At 38.2% G+C, this 15,940-nt stretch overlaps 1 protein-coding gene across 1 annotated transcript in view; it reads right to left on the reverse strand.

Annotated features, from left to right (window-relative positions):
* Positions 1-13,643, reverse strand: part of LOC118403324 (abl interactor 2-like) — a 29,831-nt gene extending 16,188 nt beyond the window's left edge. Inside the window, 1 exon segment of the mRNA XM_035802026.1 lies at positions 13,474-13,643. Coding sequence (XP_035657919.1) covers positions 13,474-13,614 — 141 coding nt within the window. The 5' untranslated portion in view covers positions 13,615-13,643.
* Positions 13,644-15,940: the final 2,297 nt, after the last annotated feature.

Consider the following 15,940-nt stretch of genomic DNA (forward strand, 5'->3'; position numbering starts at 1 on the left):
GCCATCAAATCTGGTCCGGAATAGCGAGACATAGAGAAAAGAAAGAGTCGTAAAAGACCATCTTCCAATGGACTAGACTCTGTAGAGGCCCAACAGCTCTTCACTATTATACACACTAATCACTTGTACATATAGTAAATATCTATCGTGTACAATATCTGCAGCATTCTGCTACATGTATGCTGTCAACTACGTGTTTCACAATTCCAGGTTTTTGCATATCAATTCATAGTTATGATAAACCTGTTCTTCCACTAGATATCTTTTGCATATCAATTTACGGCTAGGATATACATTGTAAAAACCCTCTCCAACAAGATTTCTTCAGTGTCAAAAACAACGGATGTTGTCTGAAACGTCTGACCGTTTCCAAAATCATATCCAGTTTGTTGAGTAACTGCTTTTTGGATATCAGTCTATATATCATTATATTATAGCCTAAAATGATTTGGGTAAAAAATTGTTGAAATTGTTAGATTCCTTTAGTTACTAAAACGCCAGTATAAAGTATGAGTCAGCTCCCTACCCTGGCCTCAGTTACTGCAGCCCAGACACATTAATAACTCAGGGCACATCGCGGACAGCCCATAACGGTCACTACAAACCCAGCCAGTAATCTGCACAGGTTCTAGTACAGTACAGTACAGTGGGTACTCTCCCTGCCAGTGTGAAACATTCACTACAAACCCAGCCAGTAATCTGTACAGGTTCTAGTACAGTACAGTAGGTACTCTCCCTGCCAGTGTGAAACATTCACTACAAACCCAGCCAGTAATCTGCACAGGTTCTAGTACAGTACAGTGGGTACTCTCCCTGCCAGTGTGACACATTCACTACAAACCCAGCCAGTAATCTGCACAAGTTCTAGTACAGTACAGTAGGTATTCTCCCTGCCAGTGTGAAATATTCACTACAAACCCAGCCAGTAATCTGCACAGGTTCTAGTACAGTACAGTAGGTACTCTCCCTGCCAGTGTGAAACATTCACTACAAACCCAGCCAGTAATCTGTACAGGTTCTAGTACAGTACAGTAGGTACTCTCCCTGCCAGTGTGAAACATTCACTACAAACCCAGCCAGTAATCTGCACAGGTTCTAGTACAGTACAGTAGGTACTCTCCCTGCCAGTGTGAAACATTCACTACAAACCCAGCCAGTAATCTGTACAGGTTCTAGTACAGTACAGTAGGTACTCTCCCTGCCAGTGTGAAACATTCACTACAAACCCAGCCAGTAATCTGCACAGGTTCTAGTACAGTACAGTACAGTAGGTACTCTCCCTGCCAGTGTGAAACATTCACTACAAACCCAGCCAGTAATCTGTACAGGTTCTAGTACAGTACAGTGGGTACTCTCCCTGCCAGTCTGAAACATTCACTACAAACCCAGCCAGTAATCTGCACAGGTTCTAGTACAGTACAGTGGGTACTCTCCCTGCCAGTGTGAAACATTCACTACAAACCCAGCCAGTAATCTGCACAGGTTCTAGTACAGTACAGTGGGTACTCTCCCTGCCAGTGTGAAACATTCACTACAAACCCAGCCAGTAATCTGCACAGGTTCTAGTACAGTACAGTACAGTAGGTACTCTCCCTGCCAGTGTGAAACATTCACTACAAACCCAGCCAGTAATCTGCACAGGTTCTAGTACAGTACAGTACAGTGGGTACTCTCCCTGCCAGTGTGAAACATTCACTACAAACCCAGCCAGTAATCTGCACAGGTTCTAGTACAGTACAGTACAGTAGGTACTCTCCCTGCCAGTGTGAAACATTCACTACAAACCCAGCCAGTAATCTGCACAGGTTCTAGTACAGTACAGTGGGTACTCTCCCTGCCAGTGTGAAACATTCACAACAAACCCAGCCAGTAATCTGTACAGGTTCTAGTACAGTACAGTAGGTACTCTCCCTGCCAGTGTGAAACATTCACTACAAACCCAGCCAGTAATCTGCACAGGTTCTAGTACAGTACAGTACAGTGGGTACTCTCCCTGCCAGTGTGAAACATTCACTACAAACCCAGCCAGTAATCTGTACAGGTTCTAGTACAGTACAGTACAGTGGGTACTCTCCCTGCCAGTGTGAAACATTCACTACAAACCCAGCCAGTAATCTGCACAGGTTCTAGTACAGTACAGTACAGTGGGTACTCTCCCTGCCAGTGTGAACACAGCAGGAAGTCTATCAGCTCTTATCAACCCTACACCAGTGTGACCCTCCTGATCCCTAATGGATTTTAACAAATTCTAATCAGGATCAGTATGACAGATTGAGGTGAGGGAGGGAAGCAAACACAGTTTCTTCTTCTTCTTTTTTTGACGAAAATATTCCTAAAGAGGTATCTAAGATAGAGGTATAGTTTTTGACCTGTTATGTACATGTACATGAGGTTTACGTACATCTAGATCTAAGTAATGAGATATGCTAAACAGCAGTTACTCTACCAACTGGATATGATTTTGGAAATAGTCAGATGTTTCACTTTCAGGTAGCATTCATTTCCTTTGCTCACTAACATTGAGCAAGAGTCGTTGGCCTGTTTGCATGTGTACGTGTGTGTGCATGTGTTTGTTTATGGCATTTTAAGCCGGAATACTGTAAATGCATTTAAGTTCCCGGGGATTTAATTTTGCGGTAGCCGGAAAAAGGACTTTTCGTGGTGGTTTTAATTTTGCGGTAGCACCATGCACTGTAGTCTCTTACTGCCATGAAAAAATGTTGGTTTTAAGTTCGCGGTAAAGCGGCCAACGCGAAAAACCGCCAACATTTATCCACCATGAAAGTTTCTGCATTTACAGTACTGGATCTTAAGGCCATCTGGATGGATTATAATGATCTTTGATATTTGACTAAGCTCACTACAAAGACAAACTCTAGATGACAAAAACTTAGGAAGTGGTCGGGGTTACGTTACAAGTGCCATTAACTCTGAAAGTGTTTCATGAATTTTTATTTGTAAATTGAACTAATAGAAGGCATTGTGTTTTCATAATAGTTGGGCTAATCCTAGGCCTAATATTCAAATTAGAAAGATGCTGCAAACATTAAGATTCTTATGACTGATGACTTTGTGTTTATTTCTATGTAAGTGAACTTCTCACCCAAACACAACCAACTATGAGCAATCCCCTGCACCCAATTCCGCGGTGTCAAGGGCTGAAGAACGTGCTGTCAGGGTGATTTACGACATGATGGTCGCTACAAAAGGTTTGACATGTTACTGTAGATGATAACATTACCTCATATCTGTGGATCAGATTTCAGTCCCTAGGTGGGTTTCAGGCCCCACATTTACATGATGAAACCCACCGAGTCACAACCCATCTATCCTGCCTTTCCTGGAATACATGTTGTAATTCTACTGGGCTGCCTCCAAAGGTGGTATCTCACTGCACTTGGGGCACCGTTGCGACACCGCTGGGTTCGAAAGATTTCTCAACAAATTTCAGAGACAAAAAACAAACTTTCTTATGTTTTGAATGAAATAGACAAAAAAAATTTTAACACCTTCATCTAAAATTCAGTTGGCTGAAAGAAATTTTCATTGTCAATGAATTTATTCAAGGATTATGAAAGTTAGATATCTATGTTGATGCTCTTCTAGCATAAAAATTAGAGTAAAGGAATAATAAGTCCAGTAACCAGATAATAGCATTTGTATGGTCTATATCTCATTATCAGTGACCACTGTGGACCACTAAAAGCTATTATGTATATTAGGTAATATCAGTTGATCCATAAATATCATCAGAGTTCACTAGCTGCAATCAATAGCACATAATCAAACAATATCATATTCTTATGACGTGTAATTCTACAAAGTATGTAGAAAATAAAGTACATACATTGGCTAATCTTTCTGTTTTTGTCATATCTTCCTATTCAACTATATGTGTATGAAGCAATATTTAAAGGTTATGTTATTATAAAGGAAATGAAATACACGTATGGTACCTGGCCGTTGATTCATGATCTACAATATCTGAATATGAAATGGCAGATATATTATAAGGTACAAGAAAATGTATATCTTTTTATTAGGAAAAAAAAATGAAATTTTGCACAAGCTTGACATTTATCTTATGATATTTATAATGAAGCATAACTTGTTCTCATTCAAATAAAGATATGCATTTACATCTGATAAATTTGACATTTGCAACAGAATTGATAATCAAGATCATGCAAGAATAGTATATATTCTGCCAACTGTACATAACTTGAAACCTCTCATCTGAACCAAATAATGAGAACAGCATGTTCCCAATATCAACTGTCACAACTTGTAACACAAACATAATTTTATATGTCACAAAGTAACAGTATCTCTAAGCTGTAAGAAATTTGTTTGTGAATAATCTAGCATATAACTATAAGTTTCTAATCAAAAATATCAATTATTAGGCATGGAATATTTCCCATGTCCCCTGAACTCCCAGTGGTGTTATCTATTCCCAACACTTGTGACATTTCTGTAATATGACACCAAAGAGGTTACCAATAAGCCTCAAATCATAGGCAGGCCATGGTAGATAGTCCTATGCATACAAATTACTTGTAGTGTATTTGCAGAAGGATATATGATACTGTTATTTGAAAGCCACGCCAATTTTATTTGTTGTTTCTCAGATTTTCCTACCATATTTTTTCCAATTTGAAAAAAAAAAAAAAACTTTTCAAATTGATGGCCACACCTCGTGTTGACAAACTTTCACTGCCTCTCCTTTCTCAAATTAACTAATTCCAGTAGCTGTATGTGCCTATTCTGGACAATACGTTTATCATTTTTCTTCAAACTTTAGACTTTGCTGCCAGGGACCCCCTGAATGTTGAAAGTTTAGGTTTTCCTGTACGATCTCTCCCACTCCCTTAGTTTAAAAGAAAGAAAAAAAATTTTACTGACCGACCCAATTTTTTCCTGAAAAAAATCCGAGAAACAAATAAAATTGGTGTGACCTAATAGTTTGTTAAAGTATCCCTTGCAAACCTGCATTTTTTATATCAATGAAATTATCCATTTTTCTGTCAGGGAAACATTCTTAGCTTTCTACAATAACTCATATCCCTTCAGTGCAATTTAATAACTGTAAAGTGTAAACATGTCTTTCAATTTGTGCTTTCAGTGAGGGTGAAAGTGTCTTTGTGACATATTCTAAAAAATATCACTGAAAACTGCTACGAATTACATACAGTGATAATATACACACAATATATGACACGTATGTGCAATAAATCGTAACGTAATAAGCCATCAACAATGAACCATGGCAAATGAGACTGTATCTAATTTTATGGTACTGTAATTCGGATGAAATACTTTTCGCCTATATACTGGCACTTTCCATGCAATAAAACATACCATGCTTCGTACAATTGCCTACAACAGTACAAGTACTGTATTACAATTCAAGGGAGGGAAAAAGAACTTGAATTTGAAAGCTAGTTCTATCGAGCTGGGACTTATTGCAACCAATTGTCTTTTCTAAAGGTTGAATATTTTAGGCTCATCGATCATTCATGCGTTATATTTGTACAAATGTATTTCTTCGCCTCTTACAGAATTATAGATGTCATTTTAACATATATGTACATTGTAAATACAGAATTTGTATCAGTGTCACTGACAAAAAAACAACGGATGTTGTCTGAAACGTCTGACCGTTTCCAAAATCATATCCAGTTGCTTGAGTAACTCCTTTTTGGCATATCTTATTACCTGGATGTCTAACCTTCATCGATGTATCTGACTATAACACTAAGTCTTCAATAGCCCTGGCCATATGGCTATATACTGTTGTAACAGGGCATCTGATATAAACCTTCCATACATTAATATACCCTTCATTCATGATTCATACTATATAATCATAGGTAGTTTTAGGCCATTTAGGGCATGATTACATGGTCAAACCTTAAATTGGCAGGTGCTGTATGAAAAAATACAGGCTTTACCCACATGATACACAAAGCATAATAGCACCCTTGTAGTTATGGCTCCTCAGACCTAGACTACTTTGGTGTACACATGTATATGTGTGGTACATGTACCTCAAGAGGCTAACTCAATATCATAACTTAAACATTTACTACAATATTATGAATTCAAACTCATACATTTCAGGATTTTACACATCGAAATCTGTAACATTTTCAATATCATTCACGCTTTTATTTTTTGTACAGATCATAGAATTTTGTGATAAATGATGTGTCTGATGTGTTTATATTTCCCATATTCATCTTCTATTCGCATGTATGTTTGTATTCAATGTTCTTGTTTTATAATATAATATTATATGTAATCTATACTTGTTTTTGAGAGGGGTTTTTGTGTGTACTGTGCTTGTTCATTTATTATATGTGAATAAAATAGATATGACATTTCTAAATTCAGCTTGAACTTCAAGAAAACCATATAAAACCATTGTGGTTTTATCAATTTGTTCATAAACAAATTTTTATGGCCCAAAAACAATGACAAGTCAAAAAGACCGACAATCCCCAGGGATACCTAGTTACATGTATCCACCAAGCTTTGTTGTAGATTGGAACTTATTGATTATAGCATGCAAACTATTCTTTTGTGCGGTACATCGTTCTGTATATGGACCACAATCAAAATCATTTGTACCTTTATACTTTTTTACAGACTTAAATTTGCATGTAAATGTATGTAAAGCAGAGTCTGTATAGTTCTTTTTAATGCATATTTCAAAGAACAATGTTAGGAGTTTTCATATTGCTAATACCATGCCCTTATTATGCCCTATTTTGACCTGTAACTCTACTAGTTTTACAAAGAACACATCAAAATATTTTGTACAAACATAATTCTAATATTCTGGCCCGGGGACCATAATTTTATAAACAGTTCCCAGCACCAGATGACCAACTGGGAATATGAGATAAAACAGAGATTTTCATTGATGTGACCTGATGACCTCATTGGTGGTGCTGACACACTTTTTAGGACCAAATTTAATTCAGTAGCTACTGTGACAATGTACATATATATAATCACCAGGTGTATTTTGCCAGCCAGTAGGTACCCAAAGTATGAGTAATGAGGCTGATTAACGTGGTCGAGGCACCTCCTCGAGCACGGGACCCCCGTTTTACGTCCCTCCCGGAAGACGATTTCGTGGAAAGCTTCGTGAGGCTACAGCAATCCGGACGTCCTTGGTTGGTCCCCCATCCAAGTACTATCCGGACCGCACGTTGCTTAACTTCCGAGATCGAGGGATCGGGTGTACCAACGCGCCACGCGGCCGTAGCATAGGATTAAGGCGTAAAGGCACTTTACAGTATGATGTGTATATCATACACAATAAATGTTATAAGTAATTGTGTTACAAATTTAAGAAGCAGGTTTTAGGACATCCAATGTTGAAACAGAGGATAGTGTACTATATTATGATCATATAGCCTGTAAAATCGCCCTTCAGCACACTAGTAATACTTAAGCTTTGCAGAAACACAGCGTAGCAGCTGGTTATATTACACTAAACGACCTGTCACATCCCACCTTTACATATCTAGCTACAGTGCAAGCATTGTTTAACCTCTACTGTACTTAAATGAGTTCCACCCTACAATAATTCTATCTAACAGTGAATTACCATGGAAATAATATAATCATAAAACCAAAAGTTCAGAAGAGTGTAATAGATAAAAACAAAGAACAGTTTTGTACAGGCCCAAGTTGATAGAATGTTTGACATGTGTCAGTATGGGAGGGGGCGGGGCGCCAGATGTCACAACACTGTACCAACAGTTAGCATGTTGACCCACTGGTTTCAACTAAACTGTTCCAATACTGAGCTACAGCAACCGGGAGGGCACCAGGCTTTTTCGCAACGTAGGATTCCTCTTCTAACCAACAGCCTTCATATAGCTAAGGATTTTTTTATATGTGTCACAAAATTATTATATCATCGCAAGCTAAGGGCATTCTTGGAATGTGCGAAAAGTGTGTCTTAGATTCTTGTTAGTGGTTGGATATGTTGCAACCTGCTAGGAAATTCTACGACATCAAAATCATACGAGAACCAACAAACATCCGTACATTTTTCACACATCACGTCCTTATGACAAAACACATAAAGAAACCTATCCATGGATTTTCTATCATAATAAACAAACAACTAGTCAGTGCAACACAAACTTTGCTGTCCGGAGGGTAACTGGATGTTTGGCGGGCTGCTATAAGCGAGATTTAAACAGGCTAACAAACAACCCAATGCTAATATATATATAAAAGACATCGCATTCTCTCTAGAGGCAGTGATGCACTTTTAGCTCATGCTAATACTGTATCTCATACCAGGGTTCTCCCCAGAATTTTTTAGTATAGTGGAGGGGCTGGCAAAAATAACCTGAACCAATGCGCTGCACTTTCATGAAAATTTTGCATGACAGAGGGTGTCAAATACTACAAGTATAATGTATTATAGTGATTCCTTTGTTGTGAAGTGGGAAAATGACTATTGTTTTGATCATCGCCCATTCACAAATTTTTGCAGCCTGGAAAAGTGATGCCACTTGGCACAAAAATCTGTGGATTTTCATTAATTCTAGCAAAACTAACCAAGGAAACAGGGAAGAAACATACTAAATTTCAATAGTAGTATAGTGGAGCTGGGCTAGGAGTATAGTGGAGGGCCTCCCTTATTCCATCCTCTGGGGAGAACTCTGCATACATTAAGATCTCTCTTTCTATATCATTACAATACTAGTAATGAAATTTGCCTGTCAAATGACTTTTATTACAGTGAGGTGCCCACAACAGCAATAAATAAAACACACTGATGTCGTAAGCTGACATGACCTTAGGAGAAGGCTTCAGGACATCACATATTTATGAGTCACAAAAAAAACAAGCTAATTTTCCTTTGTTCTATAACCTATATGTATCCAGATGATGATGCAGATCTTCTACTAAATAAACTAAAACAGATCATCTTACTCTTACCCCAAATAGCAATTACTCAAGTAACTGGATATGATTTTGTAAGAGGTCGGATGTTTCAGATAATTATATCCAGTTGCTTGAGTAATTGCTATTCTGCATATCTTATTACCTGGATGTCTAACCTTCATGCAATTGTCTTACTCTTAGTCTTAGTCTAGCTTGACAATATAAACATGAATCTATAAATCATTCTTTTGTTGGTAGATCAATCCATTAGCAAGAATCACTGCAAAGTTAAACTTGTACAATAATAAAAAAATGTATGCAAAACTAGGTCTTTGTCACTGTAATTTTAAACTGTCAAGTCCCTAAAAAACGAGCTTCTTTTTTGTGTCTTCTGAAAAGAATTTCATCAGGTTGGTAGAACATAGGATAATGGAGTTTTTAATTTTAGAGTACTGGTTGTATAGAAGAAAACTACAATATTCTTTTCCGTGTGTTTTTCAAAGAAATCTATCAAAGAAATTGTTTCTAATCATAAAAAAGACATAATTTTAATCAATTTCTAATCATAAAAAAGACATAATTTTAATCAATTTTAAACAATTTCTTTGTTATCTTCCTTGAAAATTTGATACATTTCATGAAAATATATCAACATATTCCCATGGGAGTTGACTTCAATTGGGACATCCACTTTAATCATCCCCATACACCCTGTATTCATAATTCATGAACAAGCCCTGATTTCCATTACTGTAGCCTGAGAGGGGTTCTACAAATCACCTTATTGACTGGGGAAACATACAGATAATCTCCAAGCAGATGTTGGGTGGATGGTAGATTTATTACTGGCTGAGCTTTCATGATAGCAACTAACTATCAGAAGAGTCAGCAACAACTTATTACAATCTTCCAATCTAAATATCTGCTTGAAGATTAGAAAAATACACATTTGTGTTCAATGGAAGAAAAATCTGGCTTGGAAAACTGTTGATACTATTAAAACATGCAGACAAATTGTTGCACCGATAACTGAATAAGGCGGTCACATATGCAAAAGATACATTGGCATACATTTCATCTTTTGAAAGAAAATTTGCCTTTAATCCTTTTTGAATATAAAGTTTTGAAACATTTCATAGATACACTTACTGATAAGGACAATGAAATGATTTGAGAAAAATCTCGGCAAGGTACATATTGTTTGTTTAAACTTTTTCGTACAGCTTGCACACAAAAAATGTAACACTAACATTGTTAGAGATTCAAACCCTTTCCAAATCTATTCTAAAATAGGCTTCTGTAAGTTCCCTACTTTAGCAACAAAAGGAGGGCCCAATTTAATAATCTTCCAATCTCAACATTATACTTCACGCCCTAAGAGCTCTCAAATGGTTATAATAGGTATAATGCTGCGGAACATAATTAGGTACTAAATCTCATATCATCAAGTCTAATTGAATCAGTTCACACTGACACTGGCAACACATCAGAAATGTAGCCTATAGCCTATACTATAGGAACTTCTCAAGGAAAGATATATGCACCATATCAAAAAATGTAGAAAATAGTAAATGCTATATGCTTAAGCTCGGGCTGCAACATTGAAGCTATTTTACGTAACATTACGGCAACATGTTTGCGTGCAAGTCGACTATTTCCCCATCCACCCTTCCACTTCCCTTCCGTTTCCTTCTATTGTCCGAGAACAGCTGATCTACAAGATATACTTAACAAAATCACTGATTTAGATGATTCAAAAACAACTTCCCTTTTTTACGATCGATTAAACTTGAGATAGTTAAAAAGTGTAAACAGAATCAATGCAATTCAAGTCATCAGCCGTTATTCTATTCTACATGAAAATTCTTTACAATACGAAAATCCCTTTCTGGCATAATTTGGTACATCCCAAAATAAACCCTTTAAATTTGGTAAAAAATGTAGTTGTCTCAATGACTAAAACAAGAGGATAGGTGAGCAGAAGACAGAATATGCATCTTCAGATTGGCTTTAACTTAAGTTCAAGGTGAGGAGGTTACTGCAAAAACTGCAGACATCAAACCACTACAAATATTTCAACATTTACAGTACTGCAGGAAGTAGCTGATCTGGACTTGATCCAACTGGGTTGAAAGCTTACAACATAACTTGATAAAAACGTCCCCTGAAACATTTTCCCTCAAACATTTGCAGCATAAGAATCTTGAATAAAAGACTTGCCAGCATTTCACATATAAAGAAAGTGGCATAATGTGTAGACTGTAACACTGATAATAAAAAAATTTCCACAGGAACATCAATGAAACACAGTAATACATATATTAGGACATACATCGATGGTTTCTATGGCCATACTTGGGCAAGGGAGCATTGGATCCAATTAGCCCTGTAATCTACCAGATAACAACTGACATTCCATCATACTCATATGGTTCAAGAAAAGATAGCGGAAGTAGATTCTAATGGGTACTCTACAAGTATACTACTTTATGTCAAAACAAGGTCAAATTTGCCTCAAAAATAATGTGTTTATCATGACAAATGTCCATAAACCTTTTATGAAGGTAAATTTTTGCAAACATTCTAATAAAGCTATTTAGTACATGTAATTTCCCACCATGTTTTCTTCAAGGTTTCTTTGAGATATCTCTGTTCTTGTTTTCTTACCAAGACACAAAAAGACACTAGTAGTACTGTAGAAGTAGTACTGGTACACTATGACTATTTTACGTCAAATTTATGACGAAACAAACTCCAATTTACATCAAAAATAATTGTGTTTATGATGTGTTTTAAACGTCCATAGATCTTTTTCTGAAGGAAAATTCTCTGATAAAAAATTTCTGCAAACTCTCTGATAAAAAATTTTCCCAGCATGTTTTCTTTAAAGCTTAAGGATTTTTTTTAGATATCTTTGCTCTTGTTTTCTTCCCAAGACAACAACAAGACAACTCACATTTCACCCCAGGGCTAATTCTATGTTATTCTGGACACTTACTCTATAGGTAATTGTACACTTCCTCAAGTAAAAAGGTTTGCATTCTTTTTAGCCGCACAATTTTGTCCATCCTTGTTCAACCTCAACCTTATAATTTCTTAACAAGGCACAAAATCTGCTTCTCTGAGAGTGCTGAGTCTTGGAGAAACTTCTAAAGGCTTTTTGTGCCTCTTAATATTATGTAAGTCACTTCTCAGAGCACAACAATAACATCTTGACATAGCCAGTGTGTTCAGCACAGTGGGGGAACACTGGCTAGTATATTGAGGCATTGCCAACTGTCGCTTACATCTTTGTACAGAAAATCTACAAAAGAATTTACTTCCTTCCCTATTCAAAGCCTTGCTTTGTGTTATTTTTTAAATCATTGTCAGTGATATAACATCAGAAGCTGTTCAGTTATGAACATGACCCAGAAAATATGACTGTTTATTACATCACTCTATCCAGAATGGTGGAATACATTCACAAGTACTAGTAGTAGATAATACTAAACGAATCCCATATTGTCCATGAAATAACAATCATTTGCTTTTAATAAAATAATAACGTTGTGTTATATGAAACAAAAAATACATGAACTTAGGGTATTACACAGCCCAAATATAAAAAATTGTTTCTGACTTAAATCAATTCAAAGATTGTTTGAAGCTTACAACACCTAGTCTACCTGTAACTTGTTTGACGACTAGTTTATTTCTCTACAGCAGTATAAAGATTTTGCCCCTGAAATAAAAGTTGCTGGCATCAAAGTATCTTTGTCATCAAAACACAAACATTTCCTCAGAAAGTCTGGGTGGTATATAGGAAGTTACCCTTTTGTCTCTCAGTAAACCAGAAGTGGTGACTCAATATTCGGAAGCCTCTCCCTTCAAACTATTTTTACACAATACACATCGTAAAATACACACATCGTTTACTACTAAAAAGAAACAGGGTTATGTCAGCTTGTCAAACTCTTGAGTAAAATTCAGAAGTCATAATTTGAGAGGAAAAATTGATTATGAGGCTAGGAGCAGGGGAAGAGATACGAGTGATTTTGACACACGAACTCATTTCCGTTCGCAAATTTCAAAGATAGAAGTTGTAGTAGGCGTATGAGGGTCATGGACCAAGCTTCCTTTTATGTTGTTTCATCTGTTTCTTAGGGTAAATCTACAGGGCGGGATTGGGAGGGAAGGAGGAAGAGATTTTTGGCGGTGGTTCAAAGTACATAAACAACAAAATACTGGCCAGGGTGTGTTTTTGACACCTCTACTCTCACACCCTCCCCTCCCATACATAACCCAATTTTTAACGACACAACCTGCATCGATGGACTAGGAATTCACTGGATAGCTCCGCGATGAGATATGCTTCTTCAATAAGGGCAGGAGTAACCCGATAGCATCAACAACGACGTTCACAGGAACAGTTTAGGAGGGAAAGCACCCAAATATCAGGTACTCAGGGTAGCGAGTCCCGTATGTTTAGCGAGGAGTATCCCTAACTTTGGTGCAAGATTTGCACCGTTCCCAGCTACACAGGGGCACAAAACGCCGTGTGGTGAGACCTACCTGTATGTAGTTGTTCTCGCAGTAGTCGGCGACCCTCTGTAAGTTGAACTGTGACTCCTGCAGGGCTTGTCTGCCCGCAGGAATCTCTCCGTCCATCAGAGAATTCAACTCCGCCATTTTGGTTTCCGTCCTCCTCCCCATCCCGCGTGAGGAACCATGGGACTTCCGCCTCGTTTGAATGTAGTTTGGGTAAAGCGCCCCATAGCGGCAACAAAGATTAATGCAAGCTACAATGAGTTAGGCAGACCAGTCGTATATTAAAGTAGTTTCTACCAGACTACCTAAGATAGGTGATCGCTGAAAAATATTAAATAAAGATGAAAATAAAAATAAAATGGCTATATATGTAAACAAAATGCCAGAGGAGTTAGCCGGCCAGAAGATTACAGTTTGCCACTTAGGGAGGGGAAAATGTTTATTTCTCTTTTTGCCGACCTAGCAATACACTCCAGTACGGGAAGGCTGGTAAAGGCTACAGGTTCTTTTGTTTGTCATTCCCAATAACATTGAATAGACAGAAGTTATATATCAAATATTGCAAACTCAAGCGTAATAGTGTTTCTTCTTCAGAGGGGCAAGAGTAAGTTTCATATTTGCATCATTGTTATAATCCAGAAAGAAATGACGTGTGTGATGACATATTATATATGTCGGACTTTGGACACCCTTTTCTGCTGGAGCGTTCCACCAAACGCGAGTCAAAGATCATTGGACGTACGTGCTGTTGAACTTCGGCGTGTCCTTTGAAGTTCTACTTCATTGTTAAAGGAAGAACGAGCCTCAGTCAATGATCAAATGTGATGCAATTAAGCATTCATGAAAATACTTATATGATTGAACTGAATGAAGTTTCCAAACTATTTGTACTGAGTTTATTTGAAAATTCCACTGCCGGGTACTTTTCATAGGTACGTACGTGAATTTCATGCCTGTACTGAAGACGCGTCAACACCAACAACAGAGCCTGACGATCTCTCCATTTAATTTTTATCGGGCTTTCTATTTTGTGCCGTTTTGTTATAGAACACCGCATGCCCCCCCCCCCCCCCCACACACACACACACGCTCAAAAGGTCCACTTTTTCATGTCCAAGATTTTTTTTCAAAGGCATGACTGATTTGCATTTTTCCCTGATAGACATTTCAGTCAATCTTAGTGAGTCTATCAGCAAAATTTGCCCCAGAAAGTGCAGGAAATGGCTTTTCAGACGGTCCAGATTTCAATTTCCCCGGACCTCCATTGTGACGCCTCGCGCCTTTGGTGTCGGACATGGTGAAAATATGTCGAGGGAGTTGGCCTCAAAGACTTACGCAAATGCCTTGTCTTTTAATAGAAATTCCATTAAACTTCGCAAGCGATTTTTGCCCGTCAAGATGCAGGAAATGGCGTTTCAGAGGGTCAAAATTTCAATTTTCGTGAGTTCAATTTTCGTTGGTCCCACAATAACTGAAAAGAACCCCCCCCCCCCCCCCAACCAAAATCCTGGCTACGGGCATGCACCGGAGCTAACCAATGTTTGAAAATTAAGTGTGAGTCAGGGAAGTCCACTACCGGAGACGTTTCAGGACTGATATAAACTCTGGATCCAAGACCGCAAACTAGTTTAGGCGCGCCAATACCAGCCGAGCCAACACGTGGACTGTCCATCAGGCGTTGTATTCCACTGCCGTGGACCTTTCGTTAGTTAACTCCAAGTCTGCAAACTTGAGCTCGATGCCGTGGACACGCCAATACCAGGCCAAGCCAGGGCGGTCCATTAGGTTTAGTTATATTCCACTGCCGGGAACTTTTCATAAATGAACTCCAAGACCGCGAACTGCATGCCTCTACGGACGCGCCAATACCAGTCCGAGCCAGGGAGGTCCTTCAGACTTAGTTGTATTGGCCACTCATGACTCTCAATGAGTCAAGTACAAGACCGCGGACTTCATGCCCCGGTAGGGTGGAAACTAAGATGTCAAGTTCCGTCTTGGCAAACTTGGTTTCATTGATAAAGGTACTTATACCGGTCTCTTGGTGAAGTAGTTGAAAGATGAAAACCGCTTTTCAATCGGATGCTTCCGTCTCGAGATATTCCTGATCGTTTGCGCTCTAAGCCTCAAGCAACTTAAGGTTACTGAGGAAACTAAGGTGTCAAATTCTGGCTCGGCAAACTTGGTTTCTTTGAAAAGGCACAGGTCTCCAGCATCCTCCTACGCACGGTCCCCATTAGCTAGCTAACTGCCTACCACAAGGAGTTTCGAGTTTCCAGGTGCGTAGTTGAATGATGAAAACCGCTTTCCAATCGGATATCGATGTTTTCTTCTCTAGATATTCCCGATCGATTGCTCTCTAGGTCTAACCACTACCCTTAACCGTAACGCTCATTGCTAGTGGTAGGGTGGTACGGTTGCCGTGGAAAGTAAGGTGTCAAGTTCTGGCTGGGCAAATTTGGTATCATTACAAAAGTCTCTCAGTGCGTGGGAT

Source organism: Branchiostoma floridae, chromosome 16 (assembly GCF_000003815.2).
Source record: "Branchiostoma floridae strain S238N-H82 chromosome 16, Bfl_VNyyK, whole genome shotgun sequence".
Lineage (NCBI taxonomy): Eukaryota > Metazoa > Chordata > Leptocardii > Amphioxiformes > Branchiostomatidae > Branchiostoma > Branchiostoma floridae.